The sequence below is a fragment of the Oryza sativa genome, chromosome 7 (genome assembly GCF_034140825.1).
Source record: "Oryza sativa Japonica Group chromosome 7, ASM3414082v1".
NCBI classification, from domain to species: Eukaryota; Viridiplantae; Streptophyta; class Magnoliopsida; order Poales; family Poaceae; genus Oryza; species Oryza sativa.
Genome location: NC_089041.1, coordinates 4,195,508 through 4,207,902, shown reverse-complemented (window position 1 = coordinate 4,207,902; position 12,395 = coordinate 4,195,508). Strand labels below are relative to the sequence as shown.

The window sequence follows — 12,395 nt, the reverse complement described above, 5'->3', positions numbered from 1 at the left end:
GGCTACGGTATCGCTATTTGGAAGTGCGAGACCGACGCCACCAACACCTCCACTCATGCTCTTATATCTCGAGGACAACACCGGCCTCACCTGAACCATGCAATCACACCTTTTTTTTTGAGTAACATGACCACTCTTTCCCTCTACTATTTCCATCTCTTTCTTTTTGCACAGGGTGAAATACCTCTGTGCACTCTTTTATCATTTTCGTTAGTGCCGTCATTTCATGTCGGCCACCATTACTCAGCTCGTAATAACCACTCTCTTCATACAAATCCAATGTTGCCGTTTTATAAAAGGAAAGGAGAGGAGATGGTCCTCACTAACAATACTGAGTAGTAGAGAAAGAGAAAGAACGGAGTGCATTGAGGAGGAGAGGAAGCCGCATAAGAGAGGAGGCAGTGGAGAGAAGAAAATAATTGCACGTAAGCAGTCAGACGCGCCGAAAGTGTCCTCGTCTCTTTCTAAATATGCATATTTTCTCTGAACAACCCATTAATAATTGAGATGGTGCGCACTTCTCTCTCTCTATATATATATATCCACTAGAGTTCAAATCATAGTGTCCATAGATATGGTTACCACTGCATGTGGTTCCCCCTATGTGATATGGATCTGTGCTGAACATCCAAATTTCTCACCAATTTTTGTAAGAGTTCTAAAATTTTAATCCCTTCTCAAATTCCAAGGTAGTACACCAAGCACTATAAGCTTGCTACTTGCTACAATGTATACACACACAAACACAACCCTAGCTAGCTACCCAGTATATACATACTGTACTTGTACACAGCTTAATTAATTTAATTGAATTGATTAATTAGACGTTGACGAAGGGCGAGCCGGTGAGGAACTCGGTGAAGGCGAGGGCGACGAGGCCGAGCATGGCGAAGCGGCCGTTCCAGAGCTCGGCGTCGGCGCTCATCACGCCGCCGCTCCTCGCCTCCGCGCTCTCGCCGCGGAGCAGCGGCACCAGCGACGCCGCGGAGAGCACGGTGGCGGTGGCGGCGAACCACGCGAGCCCGTCCCCGCTGCCGGCCTGCTCCAGGAGCCCGCCGCCCCGCGACGCCTCCACGGCGAGCGCCGACACGAACCCCACCATCGCCAGCCGCCCGTTGATCCGCTCCGGCGCCGGCCCGCTGAACGCCAGCACGTCCCACAGCCCCGTGCTCGCCGCCGGCTTCGCCCTGGGCGCCGCCGCCGCGGGGCTCGGAGTCGGTGACGACGACGTAGCCGTCTCCTCCTTCGTCGGCTCCACCTCCGGCTGCAGATCGAACGACGACGTCGCCCCAAGTTAGCACGCGAAGCAAATCACCAGAGAACACGCACAGTGAAACCAATCAAGAACGCTCAGCTCACCTCGGCCTGGGCCCTGACGACGAGCGCAACACGCCGGCGAGGCGGGAAGCGTACCGCGGCGCGCCATGGCGCGCCACCAGCGGCGGCTGCGACGGCGGCGAAGGAGCTGCTCAGCGCCATGGTAGCGGCCGCCATTGCTAACAACTCAAACTGTCAAACACCGCTAGTGAGGACAAGCAAAGAACTCAGGCGAGCAAAGCTAGAATGCTAGATCACTCTTTCTGCTGCTGATGATGATGCGGGTGACGAGACGAGTATAAATAGGCGGGGGATCATCGAGGAGGACGGCGAGGTGGGGAGTGGCGGCGGCGGCGGCCACGTCGGCGGGGGAGGGGGAGGCGGCGACGTGGAGGGCGAGGGGGTCAGAGGTTGCGCGTGGCTGTCGACGTGGACGTCCAGGGCACCGTGCGTCGTCGGGGTGGGGTTCCCGCCAAAAAAGGGCTCAGGAAGAATCCAGATGGCGTGCGCCAGTAGTCGCGGGAATCAGTATTTTTTTTTCTGATTTGCTAACCGCCTGTCGATAGAAATTGTATCCTCAAATCTTGCAGATTTTGGACAACCAGATGAGCTTTGAGATTCGTGCTCCAGGTCTTCTCCAACTCCGGCGACCTTCTCTTCTTCTCCGGCACTAGTGACACCCTACGGGTTAGGGTCCCGGAGTGGGGTGGGGGTGGGAGGGGGAGGGAAGGGGAGGAGTTCGCCGGCTTAGAGGGATGGCCAGGGGAGGCGGTAGCCTGGCGGTGGGTGGCGGGTCGGGCGGGCGGCGAGGCGTCGGAGCCACGGGGAGAGGAAGCCACAGAAGATAGGAGGCAGTGGATAAAAGAAATAAATTACACGTAAGTTGATTAGTAAAAATTTGTAGGGTGAAGGATTTAGAAAATATTAGTTCATGTGGTTTATATTAGTGATAGTAAATATTTGTTATTAATTATGTCGGAGAAAATTAGAGGTATATATTAGTTTTTACATTATATTTTTATACGTCGCATGCAAAAATAGTAACATAGGAAGTTAATAAATATAAAATATTTATAATGTAGTATATTATTATTAAGTAGGATAATGGTAATGGAGGTAGTTTGTGTGCTATGACTTAGAGTCGATTTAGGTTTAAAAAATAGATAGACATAATTAATTTATATGGTAAAAAATTTAATTAATGTTATAATTAATTTGTAGTGATTTTAAGTTGCAATTTATTAGTTGTTCATGCGATGTTTTATTTTTATATAGATGGCCAATATTATATCTAACAAATGAAAAAAAAGGCTGAAATAATGGTAGTTTTATTTGTAGTACACATACATAAGATTTCATATAGTAACGGTGAAATATGGTGTGGTTAAACATATGCTTACCAACATATGTAGTTACGAACATATGTAGTTACGAAGGAACAAGCATGAATGGAGTGTACTGAGGAGGAGGACAGAGACTAGCAAGAGTGGAGGCTACAGAAGAGAGGAGGCAGTGGAGAGAAGAAAACAATTGCATGTAAGCAGTCAGAACTGTCGAAAGTGTACTTATCTCTTTCTAATTATGCATATTTTCTCTGTACAAACCTATTAATAATTGAGACGATGTACACTTCTTTTTATATATCCACCGGAGTTTAAATTATAGTGTCCATAAATATGGTTGTGGTTCCCTCTATGTGATATGGATCTGCGTCGAACATCCAAATTTCTCAAGAATTTTTGCAAGAGTTCCAAATTTTGAATCCCTTCTCAAATTCCAAGGTAGTACACCAAGCACTATCAAGCTTGCTACTTGCTACAGTGTATACACACACACAACCCGGCCTAGCTAGCTACCCAGTACATACGCAAGTACATGAATGTATTGTACGTACACGTGTACAGTGCAGCTTAATTAATTTAATTTAATTTAATTGATTAATTAGACGTTGACGAGCGGCGAGCCGGTGAGGAACTCGGTGAAGGCGAGCGCGACGAGGCCGAGCATGGCGAAGCGGCCGTTCCAGAGCTCAGCGTCGGCGCTCATCACGCCGCCGCTCCTCGCCTCCGCGCTCTCGCCGCGGAGCAGCGGCACCAGCGACGCCGCGGAGAGCACGGCGGCGGTGGCGGCGAACCACGCGAGCCCGCCCCCGCTGCCGGCCTGCTCCAGGAGCCCGCCGCCGCGCGACGCCTCCACGGCGAGCGCCGACACGAACCCCACCATCGCCAGCCGCCCGTTGATCCGCTCCGGCGCCGGCCCGCTGAACGCCAGCACGTCCCACAGCCCCGTGCTCGCCGCCGGCTTCGCCCTGGGCGCCGCCGCCGCGGGGCTCGGAGTCGGAGTCGGTGACGACGACGTCGCCGCCTCCTCCTTCGTCGGCTCCACCTCCGGCTGCAGATCGCCCCAAGTTAGCACACGAAGCAAATCACCAGAACACACACAGTGAAACCAATCAAGAACGCTCAGCTCACCTCGGCCTGGGCCCTGACGACGAGCGCGGCAGCACGACGGCGAGGCGGGAAGCCAACCGCGGCGCGGCCGGCGGCGACGACACCACGCCATGGCGCGCTACCAGCGGCGGCGGCGGCGAAGGAGGAGCTCAGCGCCATGGTAGCAACCGCCATTGTTGCTAATAATAACTCAAATTACACAGCAGATGAACGCGGAGACGCGCGCGAAACGATCGATCTGGAGAAGCAAAGAACTCAGGCGAGCTAGCTAGATCACTCTTTCTGCTGCTGCTGTTGCTGCTGCTGCTGATGATGATGGTGCGGGTGGCGAGACGAGTATAAATAGGCGGGGGGATCATCGAGGAGGAGGTCACGGGGGCGCGCGGCGAGGCGGGGAGTGGTGGTGGCGGCGGCAGCGGCCACGTCGGCGGGGGGAGTGGGAGGCGGCGACGTGGAGGGCGAGGGGGTCAGAGGTTGCGGGTGGCGGTCGACGTGGACGTCCAGGGCACCGTGCATCGTCGGGGTGTGGGGTGGGCTTCCCGCCAAAAAGGGCTGAGGAAGAATCCAGAAGGCGCGCGCCAGTAGTCGCGGGAAAGGGTGGCGGTTTGTGGGCCCACGTGTCAGTGATTGGTGATATGTGGTTGTGAACTTGTGATCAAATTTGTGCTGATTGTAAAATTTATATTTCTTTCGTCTCAGAGGATAATGAGACTTCTAGGGCTTTTTTATGGAGGTTAAGGTTCTATTAATTGGCACAACTCCAAATCCCATATACATATTACATTTAAATTTTTTATGTTGAATTATATTGTTATAAAATTTTATATTTCATCTAAAATAGGAACAAAACAATCCATTTAAATGTTATCAACAAATTCGCATATCCAAATTCATGGATTTTGTAGCTAGGAATACTCAGCTTTACAAAATCTAGCATCCGGAGTCGTGGCAAACATGGCCTAGGAAGAGATATATAATTGAACTACTGAAGTTTGTGATTGTTTGACATGAGGGAGTAGATGCCAAAGTTATTGTGTTTGGGAACAAATATTGAACTGTTATATTTTGGAGCGGAAGCAATACAATTTCTTTAAAAATATGAATATTTTATAGTGACAATTTTGAACTGTTATGGATTCACTTTGAAATATGAATGTATTGGTATAGTCTTTAAGTTCGAAATCTCTTTTTAGTTTGACTAATTGCCGATCAAAATCTGAAAAGTTTAAACCTATTTAAATCAAAGTTCAGTACCATATATATGCACCTCATGGAAACTATACTCTCTTTTCTCATGCAATTCAAAGCACTTCTGCAATCAGATTAAGATCAGATGTCATTACGAGAAGTACAGATTAATATTAGATATCATTACAACATTGCACACACTAAGCACGACTACAAATACAGGCAGACCATCTGACAACACGGAACAGAACATTTGTGGATCATCAACACCTTTACTCATTTTACATGACTGGCAGGCTATATGGCCTAACAACGAACAAATCACTACGGTCAGTAACACAGGGAGGGAGGCATGCCAGTAGCAAGCAGAAATTCAACTAAAATTCAGTTAAATTCACATGGCGAAAGCTGACAGCAATGTGGTATAATTTGAATGAAATTAGCTATTCCCCAGCCGTTGGGCCATTTGAGTTGAGGTAACCCATCTTCTCCGACAACACATTCATGTCGTCCTCGACGACCGGGTTGTCGTTCTCCTCACCAACAAGCCCTTCGTTCAGCAGCTCCTCCCAGAAATTGTCGTTCAACTCCCCCTGGGGCCCGATCTGCTGCTGTTCGGAGGCGCCGACATCGAAATCCTGTGGCTCCACCAGACCTCCAGCATCCATAGCTGAGTTTTCAAGATCGGAGGGAATCCCATCGATGAGGAATTCCACCGACTCCTGGGGATCAAACAAGGCCGGTGACTCTTGCTCTATGCTACTGCTAGTGCCGACGTCGTCAACTTCAGGTCCCTGATCTATGCGACGCCTTCTTTTCTTTGAAATGGCATCTTGGAGCTCCTTTCTCATCTCATTCTGGGACATAAGTTGTTTTAAGAACTCAGGATTTTTCATGACACGCGCCAAGAATGCCATCATCTGCTGTTGCCTCTGCTCGGTTCCTTGCAGCCTATCCTCCATGGCTTTCAGATTTGCCTTTGTATTCTGCTGCTCCTGCCTTAGCTTCACCACCTCAGCCATCAATAATTGCTTGTCTCTCTTCAGCCGGTCTATCTCAGCATCATATCCAAAGTGGCCCACCTCAAGGTATGGCCCAAGGGATTGCTGGTTTGAAGCAGTATGGGAAGGTGGTTTTCTACGCTTGATGTTCTTGAGAAGATGTCTCTGTCCCCGCAGAAAATTCTCATTTGCAAATTCCCACCGATCAGGATCCACCTTTCTGAAACCCTGAAAACAAACAAACAATTCTTCAGGGAAATGTTAGTTGCAAGAGACATCTTAGACAAGTATGCAACAGGATGCTACTTCTTTCTTGGTAGGGGGAGAATTACACACTAATACTTCTCTCTCACTTTTTTTTTTTTGCTTTTTTGTTAAGATCACAAGTTGCAGCAGTACCAACAAAGATGAAGCTACAAGAAGTATCTTTTGTGTACCTTTCTGGAATGCGTTTCAGTTCAATTTGCAAGGTTTCAGTTTGTGCAGTTTTCAGTTCTTTCTGCACTAAATTCATCAAGTTTCTCCTTCAATCTTCATCGATTTCATAAGTTGGGGCAAATTACAAATTCAGTCATCTGTTGCCCCATTCCAGAGGGCACAAGTTAACTATCAACTCTAGCATAAGAATTGAGGATATTTATTAAAAAACATAAACATATTGATCTTATTTACACTATTTAAAAATAGCCCAACGTGATGCTTATATGAAGTTCAAGTAGTTGACGGTGACGCATAGCATAAAAGATGTTGGTACACAACCGTAACATGCCCAAAAAAAAGGTTCAAAGGATGGGGACACCAGGCACAGCATGAAAATGGATCTCCATTACTTTGGGAAATGGAGTCCAGATATGAAGACCTGAAATACAGTACTACAGCACATGCAGGTAGGGCAATGCTGCATCCATCCAAACAAACATCGAATCATTTCCCCTGAGCGACTTTTGTTTCTGTTAACAGCCTTTTTCTTACAATTATGACAGTGGCCCAACAAAAATGAGAAAAGTCCAAATTTTCAGATCTAGGACAACTGCCATTCAACTATCATTTGTCCATACGTTGCTTGTTATTCCACAGAAGTATGTCAAATCTAGGATTTCTTTGTGCTTTTAAAAACAAAAACTCTAAATAGATGTTTATATGCGCTTGTGTAAGTTAGTTCGCTTCTCTGATGAAATATCATGAGACATAGTAAGTGTTTCCCAGAGATTAAATATCCTTATCACCAAAAAAGATCTGAGATCCCTACTATTCAACCATAACAACTGAAAAGAACCCGGCAACCTTAAATGCCTAACTAATTTCCTCTGTTAAACTTTGAATGACCACAAATGACAATTCAATTTGGATGGTTACACCAACTTATTACTCCACAACATATAGTTTATACTGCAATTGTGGGGGTTGTTCCAACAACCAAGAACAAGAACAATTTCAGCTACATTCATCGGCGCTAGCGGCGAAACATCAAGAACTGAACCAGGTTGCAAACAAGTGCATTGCAGGACAAAATATAGAGGGAGGGGGAGGGAGCTGTGGCTATGGGCTTACATAGGTGTTGAGCTGCCTGACGAAGCTGGAGAAGTTGTTGTGCTTGAAGAACCTGGGGAGCAAGACGGTGGCGAAGGCGTGGGGATCCCACACCACGAAGCTGTTGCTCGTCGCGCTCCACGACACGGCGGCGTCGGTGCCGGCGTCGTCCACCATGTCGTACGTCTTGGTCAGGAACGGCGGCGGCCCGGCGTCGTGCAGCCCCTCCATCGGCCTCGGCGCCACCCCCGCCGCCACCGCCGCCGCCCCATCCTCTCCCGCCACCACCTCCAACCCTCCTCCGTCCCCGTGGCTCTCCTCCTCCTTCACCGCATTCAGCATTGGATCATCCATAGCTCAGAAGGCCCAAAACCACGGTACAGTACACTGAACCTCCTTGTCCGGCTCCGACGCCGGCAATGGCGACGGCGAGGCACCCTGTCCTTGTAGGCAAGAAATGGCTCAACAAGAAGAGGCAGCTCCCACGCTAGTACGAGCAGCAGAGCAGCTCCGGCGGGGGAGGAAGGTAGGTAGCATGGGCGAGGAGAGGAGATAAGAGTGGGGGCGAGGGCAACCGCGCCAAAGAACACCTCACCATCGCCATCAACCTCCCACCCGGAAGTACACGCAAGAAAGAGAGAGCGGCATCACCAGCACCAGCAGCAGCTGATCCGACCGCGACAACGCCCGCCGGAGCACCACCAAGGGCTCGAGCTCGCCGGCGGCGGGGATCTTGGCGGGGGTGGGTAGGGTAGGGTAGGGTAGGGGTGGCTATTTCGGGAAAGGAAGGTTCTGGAAGGTGGGGGAGCGGCGGAGGCGGCGGAGGGGGGAGGGCGGAGAAGGTGAATGCTACTGCCGGTCGGTGAGGGTGGGGGAGGGACACGTGTCGGAAGGGTGGGCCTAGTTGGGCCGCACATGGGCCTTGTGTGGGTGACAAGTGTCGGCGTGTCGGTAGCTGGAGGAATCCGAATCGATCAGGAGGGGGATATGCTGGCACAGGAAATGGATGGGTTGTGCACCGTCCGATCCAAAACCAACGCTCAAACAGTAGCTCGTTTTTTTTTTCTTCTTTTTGGGGGTGGTGCCTACGGGGAGTGCCATTCGGCTTAGGAGCTGTTCACTTTTATGTTAAAAAAAATTACTAAATTTTGGACAATGCTAAAATTTTGGTATAGTTGTCAAAATTTTGACAACTTATCAAAATTTTGGCAGGATTTTTTATATAGTTACCAAAATTTAGTAGCAAACTAAATGTAGCCACTTTTTTTTTTGTTTTGACAACTTTACCAAAATTTGGTAAGGTTAAAAATAGCATCAAAGTGAACAGGCCATTAGCTTTATTGACATGAAAAAAAAATATAGTTACATCGGATGATGATACAAAGCACTTATATGTATTTGTAGATGTGTTGCAAACATGTCTGCCTTTTGTTCTACATTTCCAGGATAAAATGAAAGCTGAAAGGAGAAAAACAAAATGCTCTAGTATAGCAAATCAAAGGCGGGAAAAAAAAGAGAAGCACTTAAAACATCAGTATCTCTGCTTTAGAACCAAATTCTAAGTCTTAATCGTTTCTAACAGCAATCAGCGGGTGACACACGCGCGGCGGCTGGGCTGCACCTGGCACTTGGCCGACGTAATCTCGCTCCGGCGACACGGCCGCCGGAGGCTGCAATTGTGTTGCGTGGCGCCATGGCCCGCCGTAGTAGCAGCCGCCGCCGCCAACGCACCTTGCGGGCGGACTGTAGCTGTCTTGCAATGGCGAATGTGTAATGATTGGAAATTTGGGGCTAACCTTGCGTGTTTCTTTTTGCGCGGACGTATTATACTTCTTGTCTGTTTCTTCAGGAAAAAAAAGAATGATGTTAAAGGAGCATAAAAAAAAGGAAATAATAACTTCAGGTGTTCATGCACACTACATATAACATTGGTATTCACAGGCCAGTCAAATTAATACAGTATATACTTACTAAAGCCTCACTCCGATGCTTTCTACTTGTAGTAGAAAAAAAATCTGAACTGTTGATCTTATTTGATCGAAGGGTTCAGATCTATTTTTATTACCACCTCACTTAGTGGTAGTAGAATTGTGGAGAGTACTTTTATCTATATAAAATTATTTACGGAGGGATATAATCGTCACTTTCACTTTATAACAATAGCTACCCTATCTTCTTTCGTTCTGGAACTGACGCCTGCATCTGGAGCCCATGCCGAGAGAACCTCCCTCGCGACTCCTCCCTTCCGCCGCCTCAGCCGACCTCGCCTGCTCCGCCACCCTCGCCCTCGTCTGCCGCCTCCCGACGCACTCGCCTCCGCCGCCTCCAACGTTTATCTAGCTCTCTGAGAGAAATGCACCAGCACATTTGCCCGCAGCTGCTCCATTGCTCGATGTCGTCAAAAATCTTGTCGACAATCTACTGAATTGAGCATTTTGCTTTGCATCTTTTCTGACACATACGAAGTTGGTTGCGTATACCATTGAACAGACCAAGGGAGAGCTTGCTGAAGAAGCATGATAGCAGCAAAACCTGACAAACTATTCTTTGATCAACCCTAATTAACTTTCTGTCCAGAGTTTATGGTTGATAGCATATCACTGTCAATGCATTTTGCGACCATCGAACAAGTCTACAGTAAAACGGTTTTGCTATATAAGAGTACATAGGAGTGGGATTTCAATTAAATATATAAGAATGACAACTTAGCAGCTTGGGATTTCACTTAAATATACTCCCTCAATTTCTAAATATTTAACACCGTTGACTTTTTTTAATATGTTTGACCGTTTGTCTTATTTAAAAAATTTAAGTAATTATTAATTCTTTTCCTATCATTTGATTCATTGTTAAATATACTTATATGTATACATATAGTTTTACATATTTCACAAAAGTTTTTCAATAAGACGAACGGTCAAACATGTATTAAAAAGTCAACGGTGTCAAATATTTAGAAATGGAGGAAGCATAAGAGTGGCAGCTTGGGGGCAAAATATTTACTTCATGCAAGCGATCCAACAGTTCAACTAGCCCTGCAAGTTAAAAGCATGATTCTTCAGATAAGCCCATTCATCTCTGAAACGGAATGCCACAGATGCAGAAGAATTCAACACATTGTGACATACTAGGGTATTAAATCCACATCCATATCTGAAACGAATTGCTTCATATCCAGAAGAATTCAGATACATGCAGGGAGTAGGGTCAATTAACCAAACAGACAGAGACAAACAGAAGGATCAGTTACTGTTGAAAACTAAACCAAACAATTGATGATCAGTTGGTCTTCAGTACTAACATGGATTAGTCCATATATCTATGAAACGAACTGCAGCATTTCAGATAAATTTCCAACTAACGTTTTCCCTTCTCTGTTCAGTTCACACCAGAATTCAGGCAAAACGCAACCCATACAAAATCATGAACAGGAAAACATCCCACAGCAGAAGCTCCTGCGCGCAGGCCGGTGGGGAAGCGGCTAGACGCCAGCAGAGAAGGGGAACGGAAGGAGAGGGGCGCCGGAGAGTTCCGCCGTTGGCGGAAGGGAACGCGATGCACAAGCGCCGCCGGTAGAAGGAGTCGAGGCACCGGCGGAAGGAGTCACGCTCTCCACCTCCGCTCGATTGCGATAGATGAGGATTCCGAGCGACGCTAACCATGAGACCCACATGGAGAAATAAATTAAGTGTCAAATCTACCCCAAATCTGTCTTAGCACCAATCTACCTAAAAAAATAAACGGTTCAGATTAGTTCTACTGGTAGTATCATCTCTCTACTTCCTAAACAATAACCTTATTAGAGTTTATGCAGGCCACCACCTCCTTCCGGTGATCCATTCCTCACCGAGAGCCGAGGGCATCCAGCTCCTGGCCGCTCTCGGCAGCGGGCATGCAGATGGTGCTCGCCGCCGCCGTCTCTTCCATGGGCGCCGGCGACGACCAGCTGGACCTCGAGCTGCATCTCTAGATCGACGACCGTACACCTCTAGTACGTACTTCTGCTCTTCAATTTCCTGAATATAAATAATTTGCTTTGCACGTAATATACTTTGTGTTGTTTGTAAGGTATAGGATTTGGGTGATCTCAGTCGTGTTTCTTTTATCTTTTATGGTATACCTTTTCTTTTCCTGGTTACGACCTTTCCGGGTTGTAACCTTGTAATTTTTCTCCTGCTATATCAATAGAACTTTACACCGACTTATGCGAGTCGTTCGAAAAAATAATTTGCTTTGCACGTTGATGTAATATGAACCGTGTTTTTGGCCTCCCCAGTTGCAACAAAGCTCTGGTTAGTGATCATGGGGATTAATTTCCAACATGTATTATTAATTATTAATTTGTGCTACCATGGGAATTAATTATCTATTATCTATCTATCTATCTATCTATCTATTATCTTCTATTATCTATTATATACTAAAAGTCCATTAATCTTCCTATAAACACTCCTAAGCCACCATGTGGCGCTCCTACAAACGCTCCTAGATCGCCACGTGGCATTTTATAATCTTACCGTCGATTTTCATTTAAATTGGTGTACCCGTTATTTTAGACCATTAGATTAGATTAGATCTATTTGCTTTGCTTTCTGTCCTGTGCATAATGCCATTTATACCGGGAAAAAAATTACCGTCGGTATGTACTTGGAAAAAAAAATAAAGGTACGTTTAGTTGATGTTCCTTTAAAAAAAACGAACGTACTTTGTAGTTACGTACGATAAAAAACTATAAAACAGAAAAAAAAAGAAACTGTTCACTTGAAAAAATATAAATATATATATATAGACAAAAAAAAAGAAAAGAGCCTTTGAATATTTTTTAAATATGTTTATTGATGTTTTCCTATTAATAATATTTTCATTTATTATCACATATTTATGTACATAGGTAGAAAAAAATAGACAT

The 12,395-nt window shown here is 46.6% G+C and overlaps 3 protein-coding genes across 3 annotated transcripts; all 3 read right to left on the bottom strand.

Annotated features, from left to right (window-relative positions):
* Positions 1–644: 644 nt before the first annotated feature.
* LOC4342552 (low molecular mass early light-inducible protein HV60, chloroplastic) lies at positions 645–1,755 on the bottom strand. The gene is made up of 2 exons (XM_015789636.3): positions 1,360–1,755; positions 645–1,264 (listed from the first exon to the last, which is right to left on the bottom strand). The coding sequence occupies exons 1-2, from the start codon at positions 1,492–1,494 to the stop codon at positions 821–823; spliced, it is 579 nt and encodes a 192-aa protein (XP_015645122.1). The 5' UTR covers positions 1,495–1,755; the 3' UTR covers positions 645–820.
* A 1,298-nt stretch (positions 1,756–3,053) lies between these two features.
* LOC4342551 (low molecular mass early light-inducible protein HV60, chloroplastic) lies at positions 3,054–4,272 on the bottom strand. Its single transcript, XM_015789635.3, has 2 exons — positions 3,789–4,272; positions 3,054–3,708 (listed from the first exon to the last, which is right to left on the bottom strand). The coding sequence occupies exons 1-2, from the start codon at positions 3,939–3,941 to the stop codon at positions 3,259–3,261; spliced, it is 603 nt and encodes a 200-aa protein (XP_015645121.1). The 5' UTR covers positions 3,942–4,272; the 3' UTR covers positions 3,054–3,258.
* Positions 4,273–5,062: 790 nt separating this feature from the next.
* Positions 5,063–8,340, bottom strand: LOC4342550 (heat stress transcription factor A-2b-like). Its single transcript, NM_001403026.1, has 2 exons — positions 7,508–8,340; positions 5,063–6,184 (listed from the first exon to the last, which is right to left on the bottom strand). The coding sequence occupies exons 1-2, from the start codon at positions 7,838–7,840 to the stop codon at positions 5,399–5,401; spliced, it is 1,119 nt and encodes a 372-aa protein (NP_001389955.1). The 5' UTR covers positions 7,841–8,340; the 3' UTR covers positions 5,063–5,398.
* Between the last annotated feature and the right edge of the window lie 4,055 nt (positions 8,341–12,395).